The sequence below is a fragment of the Macaca thibetana genome, chromosome 16, assembly GCF_024542745.1.
Source record: "Macaca thibetana thibetana isolate TM-01 chromosome 16, ASM2454274v1, whole genome shotgun sequence".
Classification (NCBI taxonomy): domain Eukaryota; kingdom Metazoa; phylum Chordata; class Mammalia; order Primates; family Cercopithecidae; genus Macaca; species Macaca thibetana.
In genome coordinates this window covers 59,134,814-59,156,454 of record NC_065593.1, presented here as the reverse complement: position 1 = coordinate 59,156,454, position 21,641 = coordinate 59,134,814, and the positions used below count along the sequence as shown (strand labels likewise).

The window sequence follows — 21,641 nt, the reverse complement described above, 5'->3', positions numbered from 1 at the left end:
TCCTAGAGGGAGAGGGTGAATCGCTAAGATGCAGAATGGGCTTTCTTTGTAATCTGGAAGACCTACGCTTAATGAAGCAGTGTCAGTTTGAACACTCTTACGCTTGTGAAAACATGTTTAGGTTATTTTAGTTGATTGAAGGCAAAATATGGCCTGACACTGGGATGTGCTGTGAAGCCAAATGCATCAGACCCTGGCTGTGGGCTTCTGGCTGTGTGAATAGAGTACAGCTTCCAGACTGAGGCAGAGGTAGCCTCTCTGCTCTTGAGCTGTCTTTAAACAGCGCCCTGTTTAAAAAGATTGCACGTTACATTGGAGTTTATTCAAGGTGCGTGGCTGAGATAGTAAAGGGATGCGAACTGTCATCTGAGGAACTGCAGTCGGGAGCTGGGTTGTTTAGTGTGGAGTGAAGGATCTTCCATGAGTGAGTGGTGCGGGTGGGGCGGAGGCGGCACATTTCACTCCAGATGTCAACAGTCATTGCAATGTTGGCACTGCTTTGGTCCTGAGTTTCAAGGGAGGAAATTGAAGGCTTGAGAGGTGAAGTAGTTTGCAGAAGGTCCCCTGAACTCAGGCCTGAATGTCTCCCAAGTGGTGTGAGCGCTGAGGGAAGAGAGGGATATCTTGCAGTCGTGATTTCTGACCAACACAAACTGTCCCGCTTCCCAGCATGGCCAAACAGCAGGACAGACGTGGCTGCTTTCTGTGGGCTCTGTGGCTTCTGATTTATGTGTGTCTTTTCTCTTTGAGTTGAAGCATTAGAAGGTGTATCCACCAAGATCCAGTAAAGAAGACAGAGAACACACCGGGTTTCTCAACCAAGGGGATTGAGGTAGGGAATTGGTTTTACAGGCGTTCGAGGGGCTGAAAGGGCGAAAAGGAAACCTTGGCTGAGATGGTAACTGCAGGAGGCAGCCGCTGCCGCTAGGGCTGGGGGAACAAATAGAAGAGGCTGGAGTTACTAAAATCTAGATGGCTAGAGAAGGGGCCCAGTGAGCTGGGGCTTGGGCCACTGAGGTAGGGACACAGCCTGGCGCTTGCTGGCACCGCTGCTAGGTGCACAGTGCGGGGGCCTGGGAGCAGAAGGAAGCGGGAGGGCGTGGGGGCGGCCGGCATCTGGGAAGGGAACCATCCTCTCTCCTCGCCTGCCAGCCTCCCTGGGGGGTCCTGGACGCGTTTGAAGTTCATGCGGTAGCAGTAATTTTAGGGTTTAGCTTTGTCCCCTTGCAACTCTCCTTACTTGTTTTGTCCCCTTGCAACTTATAACCACCTTACACAGGTACTCTGCATTGCACTCAGCGCAGATCCTCTGGGTTGTTGTTTACATACGGGATCTGAGCCTCTGCGCTTTGCCCGAGGGAGGGCCTCAAGGACTTTGTGGATCCCTTCCTGATCTTTTATTTATTTATTTATTTATTTATTTATTTATTTATTTATTTTGAGATGGAGTTTCATTCTTGTTGCCCAGGCTGGAGTGCAATGGTGCGATCTTGGCTCACCTCAACCACCTCCTGGGTTCAAGCGATTCTCTTGCCTCAGCCTCCCGAGTAGCAGGGATTACAGGCATGTGCCACCACCCTGACTAATTTTGTGCTATTAGTAGAGACGGGGTTTCTCGATGTTGGTCAGGCTGGTTTTGAACTCCCGATCTCAGGTGATCCGCCTGCCTTGGCCTCCCAAAGTGCTGGGATTACAGGCGTGAGCCACCACTCCGGCCCTTCCTAATCTTTATAGCAAGAGGTTTTTGCCACAACAACACTTCACCCCGACTGAAGCCCAGGGAAGCTGTCAGGAGAGCTGGCGGTGAGGAAGAGGAGGTAGTCTTTTCTCTGTCCCAGAGGCGGAGTCTTACAGCCACATCACTGAACCTGCTGGCCTTGCCCAAGGACTATTCTTTTAAACGAAGAGAGCAAATTAAGATATTTCCAGGGGGTCTGGGATCCATGTGAATGAGAAAGTTCAACCTTTTTTGTAAGCCATGTTCTTAAAAATCTGCATGTGGGGTAGTTAAGTGTCATTTACTAGAGTTGAGGATTTCAGTGCAGGTCTTTTTGAAGTTCTGGGATTAACTTCTCCCCTTTATACTTCTCATTCCAAGGATTCTGAGTGTGGGATCACTCCTGGTGCAGTGCTGCCTAGGAAGAGGAGCCTCAGCACGGCATCTGTCACGGGCTGCTTTGCTTCTGTATTTAGAAAGAGAACTGGAATTTTAAAATAATTGACTTAGAACTACTTAGAAAAGAAAGGCCAATTACTATGTGCAAACATGGCTTCCTCACAGTCAGGCGCGTTTCCTGATCTCATCTCCTTCTTCAGGAGACTCTTTGGAAATACACGCATGTATTTTATTATTGGGAAGTACCTATAATGTAACCACTTTTGTGCTATCAGACATTTAGGTTGTTTCTGATTTTTCAGTATTATAACTAACATGATGAGGCAGTGTATACATCTTTGTTCAGATTTCTGGTTATTTTCTCAGTGTGGTTTCTGGAAGTGATATAAGTAACTGGATAAATAATAAATCGCCTTTAGGGGAATTGGCACGTTTTGCAGAATTGCTCTTTGGAAAGTGTGTCCCGTTTTATGTGCCCGCTCGTGGGGTCTGAGGGAGGCTTTTTTCTGGCTCGGTTGCCAGCCCTGTGCATTGCCATTCAAAAATATCTTTGCAATTAAGTAGACACTTGACCATTTCATTGTTTTAATTATGCTTTTTGATTATTAGTGTAGTTGAACATTTTTACATATGTTTATGGGTCAGCTTCATTACTTTTAATTGTTTATGCCCTTTGTCCACTTGTAAGTAAAACAGTGAAAAGTGACCCGTGTGGGGTTTTTTTTGGTTGTTTTTTGTTTTGGAGACAGGGTCTCGCTCTGTTTCCTGGGGTGGAGTGCAGTGGCATGATCACAGTTCACTGTAGCCTCGAACTCCTCAGCTCCAGCAAACTTCCCACCTCAGCCTCCCGAGTAGCTGGGACCACAGGTGCATGCCACCATACCTGGCTAATTTTTTATTTTTATTTTTTGTAGAGATGGGGGTCTCCCTATGTTGCCCAGGCTGGTCTCAAACTTCTGAGCTAAAGTGGTCCTCCCACGTCAGCCTCCTAAAGTGCTGGGATTGCAGGCATGAGCCACCATGCCTAGCCTGTGTGGCCTTTCGTACTAGGTGAATCTGTGGCCACCCATATCCTGAGGATTATTTTGTTCCTCTTTCAACCTCGAGGAAGGTCCCCTTGGAAGTGTGACTTGGGGCTCTGTGATTAAACCTTTCCTGTTCATCATTTTCATCAGTGTGTTGGATACAGATTTGGAAGGCGTGATTACTGAGTGCTGGTGATACAAAGTTGGGAAGGACAGGTACTGATGTAGATGAAAGACTCATGGTTTACCCCACCCTTGAAAGGATGACATGCTGGTAGATTGTGGTAAAATGTAACAGAGGTACTTGGAAAGTCTTGCATTTAGTCTCCCCTTTCTCTCCCTTGCTCCCTTCCTCCCTTGCTTTCTTCCTCCCTTCCTTCCTTCCCCCTTTATTTTTCCCATCAATTGTGTAAATGCAGATAAACATTTAGCCATTCCTGTGAAAGCCCCTGTGTATGTGGTGGCTTTAATCATTGTCCATTTTCGGGCCAGTGGATCCCTGTTATTCTCTGAAGCGGAGACGGCTCATGGAGCATCTGATTTTCTTCGGGACGTTCTATTTTGAGCTGCATTCACAGAGCACACCTGAGAAGTGGTGGCCAAGGGGAGTGATCTAGGACCCTGAGAGGCCTGGAAGCAGTGCCCCTTAGGGAGAGCTGCAGAGAGCTGGGGAAGTTGAAGGAGAGAGAAGGCTCTGGAGGAACTTGGATACTCTTTTTCAGGCTGAGAAGTGCCTCCCTGGGCACTAGAGAGGGAGAGCTCCGACTATGGCTTCTGAGGACCAGCTGCAAGTGGATGCCGCCATGCGACAGCCTCATTTCACTCATTGAACATTCCAGGAGGAACTAAATGGCCCCTCTCAGGATGTCATGGGATTTCTGTGTTGCTGGGAAGATGCTTGTGGTGGAAGCATGGGTACTAGGTGGACTGGATTCAGAGGACAGCTCAGCCGATTCCTGGCTTGTGGACTTAGATGGGTTGAGCCTTTAAACACTCAGAACATCAGTTTCCTGTGAAGTAGGGTAAGGATGCATGTATACTGTGATTGATGCGAATATCTGAAGGGGTGCTGTTGCCAAGTTCCTGAGTGCAGGCCCAGCAGGTTGGAACCACTTCTTTTCTGTTCCCTGAACAATTAGACTGTGGATGCAGATCCTGCTCCCCTGAGCTGCACGGCCCTCTCTGATCGCACATACATGTGTGCATCTGACACATATGCTTAAGTGTGAGGGTGACAGAGGACAAATGGGCTGTTTTAAATCTATTAGAAAAATTTTTCACAATTTTAAGCCTCTATTATCCTTTTTTTTTTGAGACAGGGTCCCACTCTGTCGCCCAGGCTTGACAGAGAGCAGTGGTGTGATCTTGGCTCACTGCAACTTTCGCCTCCCAGGTTCAAGCAATCCTCCCACTTCAGCCTCCTGAGTAGCTGGGACCCCAGGCATGTGCCACCATGCCTGGCTAAATATTCTCAGTTATACTTTCAGTACACGTAAAGGCAGTTGTCAACCAAGCTGTACGTTAGAAAATACTAACTGTGGTCCCTGTCCACTGCCTCTTTCCTCTTTTTTTTTTCTTCCTGAGACGGAGTCTTGCTCTGTTGCCCAGGCTGGAGTGCAGTGGCGTGATCACGGCTCAGTGCAGCCTCTGCTTCCTGGGTTCAAGTGATTCTCTTCTGCCTCAGCCTCCCGAGTAGCTGGGATTACAGGCATGCACCATCATGCCAGGCGAATTTTTCTACATTTAGTAGAGACGGGGTTTTGCCATGTTGGCCAGGCTGGTCTCAAACTCCTGACCTCAAGTGATCTGCACGCCTCAGCCTCCCAAAGTGCTGGGATTATAGGTGTGAGCCACCATGCCTGGCTGTGCACTGCCTCTTCCTGAGGCCTGTCCTGCGTGGGGCCTTGTGAGCTGGTGGAGGCCTCTTGAGGGCTGGCAGGAGCCTGTGCCACCTCTGGGCCCAACACCTGTGCTTCCGGGAGCCGCCCCGCCTCTTGCCTTCAGTCTTCATCTGTACTGTGAGGATAATCCACTGGCCTCCCAACCCGGTAATGAGGGGGAGTAACAAGGGCATCTCTGGAAGGTGCTCCGGGTTCCCCTGAGGAAAGCTATCGCGGAGTAGAAACAGGAAGCGCCCCCGGAATCAGCTCTCCGACGGTATGAGGTGCAGCTGCCTCCAGCCCTGCCGCTGGTCAGGAGGAGGAAAGGGGTACCCAGCATGCTCTTATTTGGCCCATGGTGAGTGGAGAAAGAGACCTTTGCTCAGGTGTCCATGTCACTGAGGCGGTGGCGGAGGGTGTCCCCCAGCTCTGCAGTGGTCACCCTCTGCCTCCTGTCCTCGGGCAGCTGCCTGTGGTTGCAGGCGGGGAAGGTGCTGTTGGTTGTTTGCTCCCAGCCCTGGCTGTGGGGCCTGCTCTGAGACGTCAGGGGCATGGCACATGGGGACCGAGCAGGGAGCTGGAGCCAGGCAGTGCGGGCTCAGCCAGGCCGAGGAGACCCCCACTTCTATCTTGAATGTTTTCCTCTGAGTGCTGAGTTCTTTCTAAGCTGGGAAGGGGAATCAGTATCCTGCCTTGAATTGCACTTGGATGGAGTTTAGTTTCTGTGTGTTGGATTTTTACTGAGAGCTCTAGAAAAACCTGGGGGTTTCAGAGGAGGATTGTGAAGTGCTGAATTTTTCTTTGAGCTCTTAAGGTCAGAACTCAGGGGAACTAAAAAAAAAATGTAAAAAATAATAATTTAAACCTTATAAGGTGACTCATAAATAACTGCCTTTCAAGATGAGTGGAATTCTTTTGGGAAAAAGCCCTGTGGAAATTCTCCTGACCACCTAGAACAAAGAGGACTACTGCTATAGAAACCTGCAGCATCCTCATCTGTGGATGGAGGGAAGACTCTGCCAGGAGTGTGATTTTCCCTTTACGTGTTACTCTGTTTACCACGTCTCAATAAAATGGCAGAGAAAGTCCTTTCCCCATGCTTCGTTTTTCCCACAACTTTTCCCCTTTCGACTTCCTCGGGGCTTCCCCTTATCAGAGACTGGCTAGCCGCAGAATTCAGCCTCATGGCCCCGTCTGGATGGAATGTGGAGGCCATCAATGTGTTTACTGCCTTTATCTCTTAGAAACATTGTTATCATGAGAAAATGGGAATTATGCTTTGATCCTTGAATTAAACCAAGGCTGTGTTAGCTGGTGAGTCATGAGGCTTTATTAAAATAAATTGACCTCAGATGTGTTGGGTATTCACCGACAAGATGTTACCAGAGTTCAAACATTTAAGATAAGCCACATATTATTTGTATGGATTCATAAAATATAGAAAGAGCATGAGCCAGCTATGACTGGATTCTGTATCCTTTCCCCCAACTCTGTTACACTTTTCTGAAAGAAAATGAGACTTTGCTTTTATGTGAATAGCTGTAGAAAGCTGGGGAGGGGTGCCATTTGGAAATTGACTTAAAACCAAATTATGTAAGAATGTGGTTAGTTTTATAATATCCTGTTCTTGTTCCAGTGCTTTGGTTTATTATTATTATTGTTATTATTATTATTATTTTTGAGACGGAGTCTTGCTCTGTTGCCCAGGCTAGAGTGTAGTGGTGCGATCTCAGCTCACTGCAAACTCCGCCCCCTGGGTTCAAGCAATTCTCCTGCCTTAGCCTCCCGAGTGGCTGGGACTACAGGCACCTGCCACCATGCCTAGCTAAGTTTTTTGTATTTTTAGTAGAGACGGGGTTTCACCGTGTTAGCCAGGATGGTCTTGATCTCCTGACCTCGTGATCCGTCTGCCTTGGCTTCCCAAAGTGCTGGGATTACATACGTGAGCCACCGCGCCCGGCCGGTTTTTTATTATTTTTTCCTCAGTGCCCTGGAGGCACACAGGGCTGCTGCACCCGTGAGGGGGACCCTGGGTCACGCAGCTCCGGGGGAACCGTGCACAGCACTTGCCTAGGGTGGTCCCGAATGTGCGTGCTGCTACCACGCTCAGGCTTATGGGCCTTAAGCAATTGCATAGTTTAGGCACAGTGCTGCTTCTTAAAGTGAATTCTACTTGGAGCCACTTATATATAGATTAGATTTTATAATGTGTAATATGAAGACAAGCCTGGAGGTATACTTAATTTAGGAATTATATTATTTTTGGTTTGAGTTTTAAAGTATTTGAATGCCTGTTAACCAATTCTGTAGTGGCTAGAGGTTCAAAATTTGTAGTATTTATGAAAAATACTCATTCTAAATCTGCTTCATCTTATAATTTAGGTACATACACTCTGTGCTCAGAATTCTTCAGTACAATGCATTGAATATTGTTCCGAGGTCTTCTGAGCCCCGTTCTCAGCGGTGGCTGTGAGCTAACGTTTCCACATCTGTCATAATGTTGTTTGCAGTTTGTCGGAAGGCGGTCTGCAGCCAGGCAGATGGAGGGGACGCCAGGCAGGATGCTGAGAGTCTGTGAGGGCATCAATCCCCCGTTTCTGGCATAGATTTAATTGTTTGGTTCAACTGGGAAGCCATATATTAACTTCTACTTCAGCCCATCCTGATCTCTCTACAGATGCTAGTTTTATACAGGCCTATTTTTCTCTGAAATTGAGCCTGAGAGACAAAAATCCACACTTGGGCTTTCATAGATTTTGGTAAATTGAGTCTCTCAACTGATTGGTGCCTCCTGCCTGCCCCATGATCCTGTATGTAGTAACCGCGTCATGATCACAGGTCATGGATTGGGGGAAGTTGCCTTCAAAGATGTGGGTGTCTGTTTTTCACTCCCCTTTCCATTTGGCCAAAAATTCAACACTTCAGTTTCTGTTTCAAAAAAGTAACAAAGAATTAAAAGGAAAAAGCAGCAAAAAAGTTTGGGCCAGCGTGGTGCTCCGGTACCCGCCTTGCTGTTTCTGCCTGTGTGGCTCTGGCTGGGCAGGGCCCCGGGCGTGCCAGCCCTCTCCTCTCTCCTCGCCCTCTGCCGTCGGGGCCTGTGCTCCAGCTGCCAGGCGGGAACTGAAGAGCAGTCCCAGGCGCTGCACCTTCCTGTCCTGCCCATCACGCGCAGGGACGCCGGTGTCCGTTCCTTCTACTCCAAGGCTGTCCCGAGTTTGAGTGTTCAGATATCACCAGCAGCTCTTCAGGGTCTGGCCCAAATGTCTGAGTTTTCCTCTACTAACCTGATATGTTTTTCATGGCCTTTCTCACGTTTTGCCATGTGTGATAGCTGTTCATTTTCCTCGGAGTGGAGTTCCACGGGCTTGCTGGCAAGCAGGCCCTGCAGAGCATGCTCAGTGTGGAGCTGTGCTCCGTGTCTGCCGGATGAAAACACGAGCAGGTCGTGGGCCACGTCAGCAATGTTCTCGACCTTTGTGAGCTTCGAGAATGTGCTGTGTGTACAGAAGGAATGCGGTGGAATATCCAGAAACAACACGGATCTCGTCGAGTGCAGTCAGGGCGCCTCACCGCGCCGTCGTCGCAGCCCCGCTCGCCCCTCTGGCCTCCCCCGCAGTCCCTCCCCGATGGTGCAGCATGCACTCCCTTGCCTTTTTCTTTTCTCACAGTTTGATCAGCTGTGTGTGCATCCCCGAAGTAATATAGCTTTGCCTGGTGTGGAAACGTATATAGACATCATCATAGTATCTGCGCTCTTTTCTGTCTTGTAAGATACCCGAGGTAAATTCTGTTGCCCTGTGTAACCGCGGTTATTCTTGCTGTTGTTGTGAGCCACTGAATGGCCGTGTGGAAAACCTGGGTTGCCCAGTGTGTGTATGATGAATAGAGCTGCTATAAACATTTCTACATATGACTTTTGGGTAGCCTCTGTGTGGATTTTTGGGGGGTAGTTACCTAGGAGTGGCACTGCGTAGGAAACAGGTTGGGTTTTAGCTGAGGTTGTTTCTGCTGCCCTGCACTCTGGCCCACACTGTTACGCATTTTCACCGTGGTCATTCCTGTGGGTTTGTATTATATCATGACTTTTAATTTTCTTCCCCCACCCCCCACTTTGAAAAGTTGTGTTTATTTATGGGATACAATGTGATGTTTTGGGAGATACATACATTGGGGAATGATTAAATCCAGCTCATCAACACAACCATCACCATACATATGTATCTTTTTTTTTTTTTTTTTTTTTTTTTTTGGTGTTGAGACCATTTATAATCTCTTTGCAATTTTCAAATATGTAGTGTTATTAACTATAGTCAGCATGCTGCATAGTAGATCTCTGAACTTATTCTCCCTGTCCAACTGAAACCTTGTGCCTTTTGACCAACATCTCCCCTACCCCTTCCACCCACTAACCTCTGGTGACCACCATTCTACTCTGCTTCTGTGAGTTTCGTTTTTTTAGATTTCTTATGTAAGTGACATCATGTAGTGTTTGTCTTTCTGTGGCTTATGTCACTTAACGTAATGTCCTCCTGGTTCATCCATGTTGTTGCAAATGATAGGATTTCCTTCTTTTTTTTAATGGCTGAGTAGTATTCCATGTGCGTGTATATCATATTTTCTCTATCCACTCTTATTTTTTGAGACAGAGTCTTGCTCCGTCACCCCGGCTGGAGTGCAGTGGTGTAAACTCGGCTTACTGCAACCCCCACCTCCTGGGGTCAAGCAATTCTCCTGCCTCAGCTTCCTGAGTAGCTGGGATTACAGGTGTGCACCACCACGCCTGGCTAATTTTTGTATTTTTAGTAGAGATGGGGTTTCACCATGTTGGCCAGGTTGGTCTCAAACTCCTGAACTCAGGTGATCTGCCTTCTGAGCCACCATGTCTGGCCTATCCACTCATTTTTTGTTGGACACCTTGGTAAATTCCATATCTCGGCTATTGTGAACCATGCTACGATGAACATGGGTGTGCAGATGTGTCTTGAACATGTTGATTTCAATCCCTTTGGATAAATATACCCAGAGGCAGAATTGCTGGATTCTGTATGCAAGTTCTGTTTTTAATTTTCATTTTCTTCATGACTAATGAAATTGCCCACCTTTTCATATTCTTTTTTTTTTTTTTTTTTTTTTTTTTTTTTTTTTTTTGAGACGGAGTCTCGCTCTGTCGCCCAGGCTGGAGTGCAGTGGCGCGATCTTGGCCCACTGCAAGCTCCGCCTCCCGGGTTCATGCCATTCTCCTGCCTCAGCCTCCCGAGTAGCTGGGACTGCAGGTGCCTGCCACCTCGCCCAGCTAGCTTTTTTTGTATTTTTTTTAGTAGAGACGGGGTTTCACCGTGTTAGCCAGGATGCTCTCGATCTCCTGACCTCGTGATCCGCCCGTCGCGGCCTCCCAAAGTGCTGGGATTACAGGCTTGAGCCACCGCGCCCGGCCAGACCTTTTCATATTCTTACTGGTGATTTGGTTAGGATCTTTTGTGATGTACCTGTTGAGGATTTTTGCCCTTTTCCTGTTGTATTGTTTCTTATTGATTTGTAGGAATTCTTTAAACATTCTGGATAAAGTCCTTTTAAAATGTGTTTATATGTGGCACATTTCTTCTCCTGTGAAATATCTTCTCTGCGATGCAATATTTCAGTCTGTTTATGGTCTCTTTTGATAAACAGAAATATGTAGTTCAATTCTAGTTTAATGTGTAAGTGCTTTCCCTGTGTTTTATGCTTGTGTTGAAATGTTTTCCAACTTTAAGGTCAAGATTTTGTCCCATAATATATCCTAAAAGCTTCATAGTTTTGTTTTTTATGTTTGGGATCCGTAACGAGGGCGACTGCCAGTCCCCGTGTGCCCAGGGCAGTCCTAGGGATGAATAATTAGAATGTATTAATAACCACACCAGTCTATTGCCCATCCAGCAATGGCTTTGCATATGGTATGAAGTAAGGGCCCAATTTTGCTCTGTTCCATATGAATTTTAATTTGTCTCAGCTCCTTTCCCTTGCAGGGACCATGATTACTCCTCTGCAGGCCGTCTTTGTGGGAACCAAGGGCTGAGACGTGCCTGGGTCTGTTTCTGGCCCCTTGTGCTGTTCCGGGGGTTGCTTCTCTGTGTGCCAGCTTCACACTCCGGTCTCTGTGGCTTCTGATGGTCTGAAAAAGCACATCTCCCCATTTGGATCCTCCAGAGTTTCTTGACTCCCTGTGTCCCTTTGCATTTCCATAGAAATTTTAAAATCGGTGGGTCAAGTTCCACTGAGAGGCAGAAAAACATATTGAGGCTTTGATTGTGATTTAATCAAATCTGTAGGTCCATAGATCATTTAGGCAGAAACTTGACATCTTTTCAATATTAAGTTTTCTAATTTTTCATGTAGAAGTGTTTCACATCTCTTGATAGATTTATTCTCAGATACTTTTGTTAGATATATTCCCAGAATTTTAAAATGCTATTTTGATGGGTCTTAGAAATTGTGTGTTGTTTGTTCTGGTGCATAGGATGCAGTATACAGTTTTTGTTTTTGTTTTTTTTAAATCGACTGATTTGTATCCTGCAACCTTATGGAATATTTTAATTTGAATTGTCACATATTTATTTGGATTTCTATAAACACAGTCATAGTCTTCTGTAAATAATGACAGTCCCTCCTACCCCATCTTTATACTTTCTCTCTTTTTTTCTTTTTTAACTGTGCTATATTGACCAGGACTAGTGTTGAATAGATGTGGGGGCATCCTTAACTTTTTTCTTATCCCAAAGGGGAACACATTTATCCTATTAAATATGATTTTTTTGGGCTAACTTTTCTTAAGCAGTCTCCATCAGATAAGGAAGGTTTCTTTCTTGCTTGTAAGCGTTGTTTATTTAATGAGTGGGTATTGAATTTTAGTAAATGCTTTTTTGTGCATCTATCAAGATGATCATATGCTTTTTCTCCTTTAATTTGTTAGCATGGTAAAGTAGGCATGCAGGTATGCGCACATGCGTGCACATACAGTGTCTTTAATGGTTGGGCCTGCCTTGTATTTCAGGTATAATCTGTCTACACTTTTTATGCATTTCTGGGTTTGGTTTAATATTTTTGTATCTCTTTTTGTTTAAAGTAAGTGACCTGTAATTTTTTCCTGTACAGTTTTTGTTGGGTTTTAACACCAAGGTCATGCTATTCTAAAAATATGAGTTTGGGGAGTGTTTTTCTATTTATTTTCTACCTCTGGCTTTTAGCAAGATTTGTAGAACTTCCCGGTTACTCATCTGGGTCTTGAGTTTTCTCTGTGGAATGATTTTTTAAAATTATGATTTGTTTCTAAAATGATTATCATGTTTTCTATGCTTTTATGAGTCAGTTTTGGTGAGTTGTGTTTTTCTAGGAACTTGTCTTTTTCTTTGTTACTTCGAAAGTTTAGTGGCCTGAAGTTGTTCAAAGTCACCTCTTGTCAATGTGGATAGTTCTTCCTTTTAGAATTCTGTACGGTGGTTTTGCCTGCCTGGCTCCCTCCCCTCCCCTCCCCTCCCCTCCCCTCCCTTCCCCTCCCCTCCCCTCCCCTCTCCTTCTTCTTTCTTTCTTTCTTCTCTTTCTCTCTTTTTTTTGGAGACGGAGTTTTGCTTCTTTCTTTCCTTCCTTTCTTTTTTTCTTTTGTTCTTGGGGACGAAGTGTTGCTCTGTCGCCCAGGCTGTAGTGCGGTGGCGCGATCTTGGCTCACTGCCACCTCTGCCACCTGGGTTCAAGCGATTCTCCTGCCTCAGCTTCCCGAGTAGCTGGGACCACAGGCGCACACCACCATGCCCAGCTCATTTTTGTAATTTTAGTAGAGACGGGGTTTTACCCTGTTGTTCAGGGTGGTCTCGAACTCTTGAGCTCAGGCAATCCACGTGCCTTGGCCTCCCAAAGTGCTAGGATTACAGGCATGAGCCACTGTGTCCGGCCTTTCTTTCTGGATTAGTCTTACTAGAGCAGGCATGGGGATGATAGCAAAAATGTTGCTTTTTATGAATAAAGTACAGAATTGTGTGCAGTGCACAAACAGATCCATCGTATACCTGCCATGTCAACATTTCATGGGAGGGGGATTAGGGAAAAGATTAGGGAAAAGATTGGGTGATAATAAAATACAGGTCGAGAGTCACTGCATGAGAGGCTGGTTCTTCTCAGGGAACCAACTTGTGGCTTTGTGGATCTTCTTTGTTATATATTTGCTCTCATTCTGTCAGCTTTAGATCCTTCCTTCCTTTTACTTTCTTTGGGTCTATCTTCTTGTGATGGATGCTTACTCGTCCTCAGCTCTCTTTCTTCTCTTATATTTGTATTAATGGCTATACTTTTCCCTCCCAGTGCAGCTTTGCTTTTTCCCACCGGGTTTTATTTGTCTCTCTCATTCGAAGTAGGCTGGAGCGAGTGTGGCCTAGTTCAGAAATAGAAGGCCGGTTTGGCTGTACTGTGAGTGAGGAGGAGAGCAGTAGATTAGGTAGAAGAGAGAGGCCTAGACTAAATTGTGCCTGGGCTTGCAGACCTGGGTAAGGAACTAAATAAAACTCAGGTGTGCTAGAGATCAGCTGTGGGGTTTCATCCAGGGGGTGTTGTGATGTGCTTTATATTGAAGAGACTAGAGTAAGGGATGGTAGGGGTAGGAGTGGAAGGGAGAAGAGTCCTCAGAGGCTGCTCTAGTGCAGGGGCGAGGTGCTGGCGGCTTGCCCTGGGTGTGATGGCAGCGGGACGACAGGTTCTGGATTTGTGTGCATCTGGGAAGGGAACAGGACATGGCCGCCCAGCTCGGCAGGCTCGTTTGGGATACTGTTGTTGGGCAGCTCATTACCTGTTCTGTGTGGCCCGGTGGATCTCAGTAAGCTGGGACTTTGTATTTTCACTTATCTCTATGATTATTTAGTGTCCTAACAGAGTGGGAGATTTATTTGGGCAAGGAGTGCCTAGAAACATTTCCTGTAAGTATTCCCGTGATGCTTTCCATGAATACAGAATTTGGTGCAGTATGTCTTCACATTCCTACAAATTTAGTGCAGTTTGGTTCTCAAACCGTGCTTGTAGTATCCTGGGGGTCTTCAGGACCCTTTTGGCGGTTTGTGAGGTCAGTTGCTAGGACAGGCCTGCGTTTCCCCGGCGCCTAGATCTGCACTGATGCAGGAGCAATGACGGGCAGTGCTGTCGGAGTCTTAGTGGCTCCCAGTTGACCCAGTCATTGCATCCATGATAGCCTCTTAAGTGGCCACAAAAACACACTACCTTTGTCAAATCTGGGCCCTTCTGCACGTGTTTTTACCACACTGAGTGCCTTTGCACAGACTGCGATCTGCTGGTTGCTGAAGGACAGGCCCTTGTGGGATCTGGGCGGGGCCTGTCAGTTTTCCCTGTAGAATGCTGCTTTTCCCTGAAAAAATAACAGACAGGATGAAGTGAGCTTGTCACTTCAAGGAAAACAACTGATGGCATTTGTTGCCAGTGATAAAAATTGAGCTTTCAACTGTAAATTAAATTAGAATTTTAAAAAACCTGTGTCTTCCACAACAACTGATGGCATTTGTTGCCAGTGATAAAAATTGAGCTTTCAACTGTAAATTAAATTAGAATTTTAAAAAACCTGTATCGTCCACAGTGAACTTGTGAGGTTACCAGCACCTGAGGCCTGTTCTGATGAGACTGCGGTGGCCTTGCTGGGCGTGTTTCATGCTGCGGAGTAGCTCCGCACAGCTGTGAGCCCATCTTTCCAGATGACCAGTGCGTGCTGTTACAACACCGTGTGTGGGTAAAGAGCCACTTCAAGCCAGATAGGACAGAGGGTTTCAATGTAACAGAGTATGAAAAAGCTGCTGAAACAGTTTCCTATCCAACAAACTACAGCGTGTTGAGTTTTGGTGTGTATCAAACAATGCTGACAGTTATTTCAAAAGACTGCATATACACGTGAAGCTCCATATGTGATGCTGGATTTTCTTCCTGTGCTTCAGTTGAATCAATGTATTGCAGCAGATTAAATACAATTGCAAAGGTGAGAATCCAGTGACTTCTATTCCTAACCAGACAGTAAAGAGATTTGCAACAATGAAAAACATGGCCACTCTTCTCAGTAAATTTTTTTGTTTGGAAAAATAGTTTTATTTTGAATAAAAATGTTATTTATGTTAACCTGTAATAGGCTTTTTATTGTTAATTTGAAATGAATTAATACAAATGAGAAGACCGTCATTTCAGTGTATAACATGGTAACATTTGGTAGTGAGAATTGGGAAAGGGGTCTTTGGACTCCTCCATAATTCTAAAGAGTGTAAAGGGACCTTGAGACTGAAACATCTGAGAAATAATCTGAGAAATACTGGTTTATAGAAGTGGAAGCATTTAGTTCTTTCTTTATTATTTATTTGTTTTGAGACAGAGTCTTGCTCTGTTACCCAGGCTGGAGTGCAGTGGCGCAGTCTCTGCTTACCACAACCTCTGCCTCCTGGGTTCAAGCCATTCTCCTGCCTCAGCCTCCCAAGTAGCTGGGATTACAGGTGCCTGCCACCACGCCCGGCTAATTTTTGTATTTTGAGTAGAGACGGGGTTTCACCATGTTGGCCAGGCTGGTCTTGAATTCCTGACCTCGTGATCCACCTGCCTCGGCCTCCCAAAGTGCTCGTTTTACAGGCGTGAGCCACCGTGCCCGGCTGTGCAGTTCTTTAAATGTAGGAAATGAACTTTGAGTTTTGAGTTTGATACCAGCGTTTTCTACTATTAAAGGCGGACTTTCTCTGTCAGTGTTCTTGGAATCTAATGCTTTCCACAGGGTCCTTGCACTTGTGCAGAACTATATCCCCTTAGCCATGTGAACTGCACGGAGCAACGCCGTTACAGGATTTCCTTCTACCTAACTCAGAACATATGTGCTCTGCATGTGAAGAAGCTGGTCAGGCTGTGAGCACAGCACAAGAATAAAGCCTTTAGAACTCAGCAGAGAGAACCAGCCATTACTGAAAATGGAATGTTTTAATTAAAAATATCCATCACCGGGTGGCTCTTCTTTTCCTTTATTTCTCAAGTGTGGCAAATGTTAATAACAGTGGCTGCACTGTGGCGCCATGGTAAATTGCCAGTTGGTGAGTAGGATTTCTCCCATGAAGCGCTTAGAGATAAACCCCTGCAACATCTGTTCTTGTGACAACAAAATCCCTTTTTTACTTTGGCTTATGCATATTTCAGAGGTTAGAGACAGGAGGCTCCTTCTAAAAGTGTTCAGTAAATGCCTCGGCTGATGTGTGTGCCTGAGAGAGAGAGGGAGAGAGAGAATGGGGACTAGGGAGAAGAAGGGAGAGAGAGAGAGGGAGAGAAATTGGGGGGGCTGGGGGAAGAGGAGGAGAGAGAGGGGGAATGGGTGGGATTAGCATTTGAATTCATTGGTAACCCTTTCACTTTTCTTCCTGTATTAATTGATGCGTTGACTTTATTAAGTGGGTTGATTTGGGGGTTTCTACTGCAGTGTAACAGTGAGCATGCAGATGGGTCCGCCGATTGTTTACAAGAAAATCAACCTTTACACCAACTCCAGCTTTTTTTCTTAAACATCTAGTTTTATTAGAAAAAAAGCAAAAGCACAGCAGATAGACGTCTTGAAGCCGGCAGTAAAACACTGTGGCTTTCCGTTGTGAGACTTTCCGTTGTGAGGACGCGCCTGTTCTTTGTTACACACAGGCTGCTTCTGTGGTCTGCTGAGTTGGGCAGTGTCATCTTAGCAGACCGGCTTTTTTTTTTCTTTTCTTAGATGGGGTCTCGCTCATTCGCCCAGGCTAGGGTGCAGTGGCACAATCGTGGCTCACTGTAGCCTCAACCTCCCGGGCTCAGGTGATCCTCCCACCTCAGCCTTCTGAGTAGCTGGGACCACAGGTGTGCACCACCAACGTCTGGCTAGTTTTAAAAATATTTGTAGAGACCAGGGCTCTCTATGTTGCCCAGGCTGGTCTCAAACTTCTGGGCTCAAGCGATCCTCCACCCTCGGCCTCCCAAAGTGTTGGGATTTGGGGCATGAGCCACCATGCCCAGTGGCAGGAGGGTTTTTATGAACATGTGCTTCCCCTTCATCGGGGCGGGGTGTGGCTTTGGTTTTGATATTCTTTCCGGTACTGCCAGGCCATTTTGATTTTTCCTACAGGAGTCCTGACCATCAACCAGCTGCTGTGCTGTTTGGGATGCAGTGTTTTGAGGATATTACCAGGGACTTTACTAAATGGACCTATACAAGTTGATAGGCCTTGACAATTTTTCTCTTATTATAGTTTTTGTTTTATTACCATTTAAAACTAAAGGCTAGGGAGATGAGTTTGAATGTTAGTTCATGCTTCCTTAGATTGAAAGAGATTATTAGCATGTATATGTTGTGAAGAAATGCATGTTGGAAAACATTGTCCTCCAGAAGCAATTTCCTTGGCAGCTATTTTGTTTACATTTTCTATCATTAATATTTACATTTTATTTTAAGGAAATTGGTTTTTTGCTGCCTTGATCTCATGCTCACATTTTCCTGGTTGGGATTGGAACCAATAAGTGAAGAGAATTGACCTATATCAAGACCTTTTAAATGTTAGAAACCTGAGTCAGAGAGAACTGTGTTATCTTTTTGGTTAAACCTGTTGTAACATTGTGTGCTTAAATTTTCCCTTTGTGCTCTCTTCCCCTAATTCTTCAAAGGATAGCAGGCACTATTAGGTCGACTTTTTGTTTTAAATGTTTATCTTAATAGTGGTGGGTCCTCTTATGGGCTAGTCATTTGTGGGCATAGGTTGGGGTGTGCAGGGTTTATGGCTAATGATAGGATTGTATGTAGTGGTTTTCTGTGATCAGGAGAAGGATACTAAGGTTTATATTTTACTTATTTGTTAGGTTGTGTAACTTTTTTCTTTTATTCTTTTATGCTTGATGATGGTGTTAGTGTTTAGGAACCCATTTAGAAAGCATTTTGGAGAAAACCTGATGCAATTTTAATTTTGATGATGTTGATACCTCATTAGATAAGGCCTTGATAAAATAACACCTTTTTCTCTATTTCAGTGGATACAAAGAGAGGCTGGCTTGGAAGTGGAGTGGTGGTGATCAGGAAGGGATTCACCACTACGCCACAGGTTGTCACATATTTTCCTCAAAGCAAAATGTAATTTCCTCTTAAAAGAAGATTTAGATGCTGGCATTTTAGCAGCCGTTTTTAAGGCCTGGGGCTTTGGTATTCCTGGCTGTTTTGAGAGGCAGTGCTGGACAGCCAATTCATTTGGCAGGTATTGATTGTGTGCTTTTGTTTGGCAGTATTTGGTCTGTCATTGGAGGGAGTTTGCAAGAAGGTTCCAGCATCATTTCATATGGTTAGAACCCCAAGTGTGGGACCAGCACACCTAAAACAGGGATGCACAGAAAGGGAAGGCAGCTGTGATTAAACCTTGAAGCTTGTAGTACCAAGCTCAAGCCTGGGCATTTGGCAGTAGGAGAGGTGCAGAATGGTTGGGAGAGCCTCGTAGAGGGGATAGAACTTGAGCTGGGACTTGAGGAAGGCTAAGAGAAAGGACAGGTAATGTGGGGTGTAGGGAGTGCATTCACACAGATGTTGAGAGGAAACGGAGCATAGCTTTTTCATGGAACTGTGTGAGTGTCTGCATGGCTTGGGTGGGGATGACTCACCTGACAGATTACTCACCCCAGGGCCAGACTGTGGCAGCCTGGGGGCCAGGTGAAGGAATCCGAACCTTATATTGTAAGGGCAATAGGGAGCAGTGGAAGTTTTAAATAGGTGAAAGATAGGCTTTGTTTTCTCTTTTCCTTTTCTTATCCTTTTTGTTTGTTTTTGAGACAGGGTCTCACTCTGTTGCCCAGGCTGGAGTGCAGTGCGATCTCGGCTCACTGCAACCTCTGGCTCCTGGGCTCAAGAGATCCTCCCACCCCAGCTTCCTAGGTAGCTGGGACTACAGGCATGTACCGCCACACCCAGCTAATTTTGTGTTTACTTTTTGTAGAGACAAGGTCTCACTATGTTGCCCAGGCTGGTCTCGAACTCCTAAGTTTAAGCCATCTGCCTGCCTCGGCCTCCCAAAGTGTTTGAGATTACAGGAGTGAGATGCTGTGCCTGACCATGTTTTTTTTTTCCCTAAAGATTCATCTGACTGGGTGTGGTGTTTCACACCTGTAATCCCAGCACTTTGGGAGGCTGGGACCCATAGATCGCTTGAGCCCAGGAGTTCAAGACCAGCCTGGGCCGCATAATGAAGTGCCATCTCTACAAAAAAATTAAAAATATTAGCTGAGCATGGTGGCGCACACCTGTAGTCCCAGCTACTCAGGAGGCTGAGGTGGGAGGATCGCTTGAGTCCATCAGGCCGAGGCCACAGTGAGCTGTGGTCATGCCACTGTACTCTAGACTGGGCATTGGAGTGAAACCCTATCTCAAAAAAAAAAAATTCGTCTGCTTGAGATATGGGGTGTGGAAGGAGGTAGACCAGTGGATATGGTCACCTGAAGCATGATGGGAATTCCAGATACTATGTGATGCCATTTCAACATGGAGGAGTAGAAATGGTGATGAAGGTAAAGAGACCACAGCGGAGAGGCGTCTAGAAAGAAATTAACGGCTCTGACAACTTATCTAATAGAAGTGGTGGGGTGTGGGGCAGCCCAAGGTAACGAATGTTGTAATTTGCAAAGACAATTCATGGAGGGAGGAAGAATCAATTGAAATTTCTGGGTTGGACTGTTTTTGATATTGTATTCTAAGATGGTCATTGCTTCTTATTAGGAGACAAAAAGGTATTTAAAAATGTTAAGGCCATCTGCATTTTTTTGGGGTGAGAGAGTCCTCAGGAACGTTTGCATTTGCAGATGCCCGAGAGCCGTGAGTCCGAGTTGCTGATCTTTTGTGCGGGGTGGTTCTGCCGCCACCTGCGAGGCTTCCAGAGGGCCTCGTGAGCTCGCAGCTCTGGGATCCTGCTGACAAACTGGTTTCTTTCCACATGTGGAATTGGTGCTTTCCCTGCATGGAGCCGTGAATGGGGGTATGAAGGGCGCCGGATATGAAGCTGATGCCGTGACAGTAGAATCCAGAAAAGCTGCTCAGTAAAGCAGCTGAGACATTAACCATTCAGACGCTAGAGAAGGCTTGTATTGCTTACTGACCTTAAACTTTCTTAATTCTGTCTGTCTGTCTGTCTGTCTATCTGTCTACTTATTTTTTTCAGACTGGGTCTTGCTCTGTTGCCCAGGCTAGAATGCAGTGGTGTGATCACTGCAGCCTCAACCTCCTGAGCTCAAGCAATCCTCCCGCCCCCGCCCCCCGGGTAACTGGCAGATGGTGGTGTCCTCACATAGCCACAGCAAAGCTCGTCTTATAACGTGACCTTGACACTTCTCCCATTGAGAGTGGGGTCCCCGTTCCCTCCCCTTGAACCAGGGCTGACTCATGACTGTGGACCAGTGTTATAAAAGGCTGTCTCCCCTGGATCCGCTGGGGCGTGTGCTGTGAGGAAACCCCACAGCCATGCGGTGAGGCCCTGTGAAGGTGAGCCACCCTGCTGTGATTCTTTCCCCAAGAAGACGCTCAGCCCCAGACTTAAGTCTTCCCAGCTGAGGCCACCTGAGACCTGTGGCGCCCTTTCCTAATTCGTGACCGTGGGACCTGTTAGCATAATGAAATGGTTGTGTTATGCTGCTAAGTAAAGGGAGGTTTGTTAAACAGCAATGGATAACTTGAACATGTTTTGGAAGCTGGAACTGGGTGTGGCCATAATCAAATCCCAATGCCTGCAGCTCTGGCTTTGGGATGGGGTGCTGGGCAGAAGCCTCTGGGCCTCCAGGAGAGTGCTGCTGGCTGCCTGAAGGGCCTCCTAGAAGGTAGTAGGGTCTAATATTTTAGCCTGCGGGTGGCACGTGATGACCGTCCCTCCTACTCTGCCAATGTGAGAAGGCGCCGCAGACAGTGTCCATCACATGGGTGCCCTGGATTTGGTCCTCAGCAGGCTGGACTTGGCCTGCTGGCTGCCTGTTGCCTACCCTGGAAGGAAAGGAGGGAACGTCATTGCACGCTGGAGGAAAGGGGCCCCTTGTTAGGTGGCGGTGGGAAGCCTGGTGTGTCATTGTTGCTATGGGAAAGAGGAAAATATGTGTGTATTTAATGAACTTGCTCATCTAGTTTAGGAGATTTCCAGGCAGAAAATTCAAAGTGCCACCTGGCTTCTACTTGGTGTAAAGAAAGAGGACTTGCTGGGTTCAAAAATAAGATTGTTTCTCATTCCCAGCCTCTTCTCCAGGCTCCTCAAGTGAAGAAAGGGTTTCAGGCAAAGAGTGAATCTGGACTGGGCTGTGAGCTCCGTTCCTAAGGCTTCAGATTGAGATCCACGTACAGTGTCCAGCCTTTCAGCTGGAGGAGAGGCCTGCAGATTCTTGCATTAAATCCCCAGTCTGGCCTCTAAGAATCCAAAGGGCGTTGTCATACCACAGCCTCTTCTGGGAGCCCAGGAAGAAAAGGGCTTGTCTCTTTATGGGTGTGGCTTGTCTAATGGAGTAGATTATGAGTTAATACACAAAAAGCCCGCCAAGTGTTTTTAAAGAAATTATGTGTCTGCCTGGACTGAAAGGAGCGGAGGCAATACAAAATGAAAAGAAGTCTTT

The 21,641-nt window shown here is 46.2% G+C and overlaps 2 protein-coding genes across 2 annotated transcripts in view; both read left to right on the top strand.

Moving 5' to 3' along the window:
- The window catches only part of RNF213 (ring finger protein 213), a 322,271-nt gene extending 314,253 nt beyond the window's left edge, over positions 1 to 8,018 (top strand). The window contains exon 68 of the mRNA XM_050763979.1: positions 7,739 to 8,018. Within this exon, the coding sequence (XP_050619936.1) occupies positions 7,739 to 7,784 (46 nt within the window). The 3' untranslated portion in view covers positions 7,785 to 8,018. The remainder of the gene's footprint in view (positions 1 to 7,738) is intronic.
- The window catches only part of RPTOR (regulatory associated protein of MTOR complex 1), a 425,447-nt gene that overhangs the window by 31,966 nt on the left and 371,840 nt on the right, over positions 1 to 21,641 (top strand). The window lies entirely within an intron of this gene.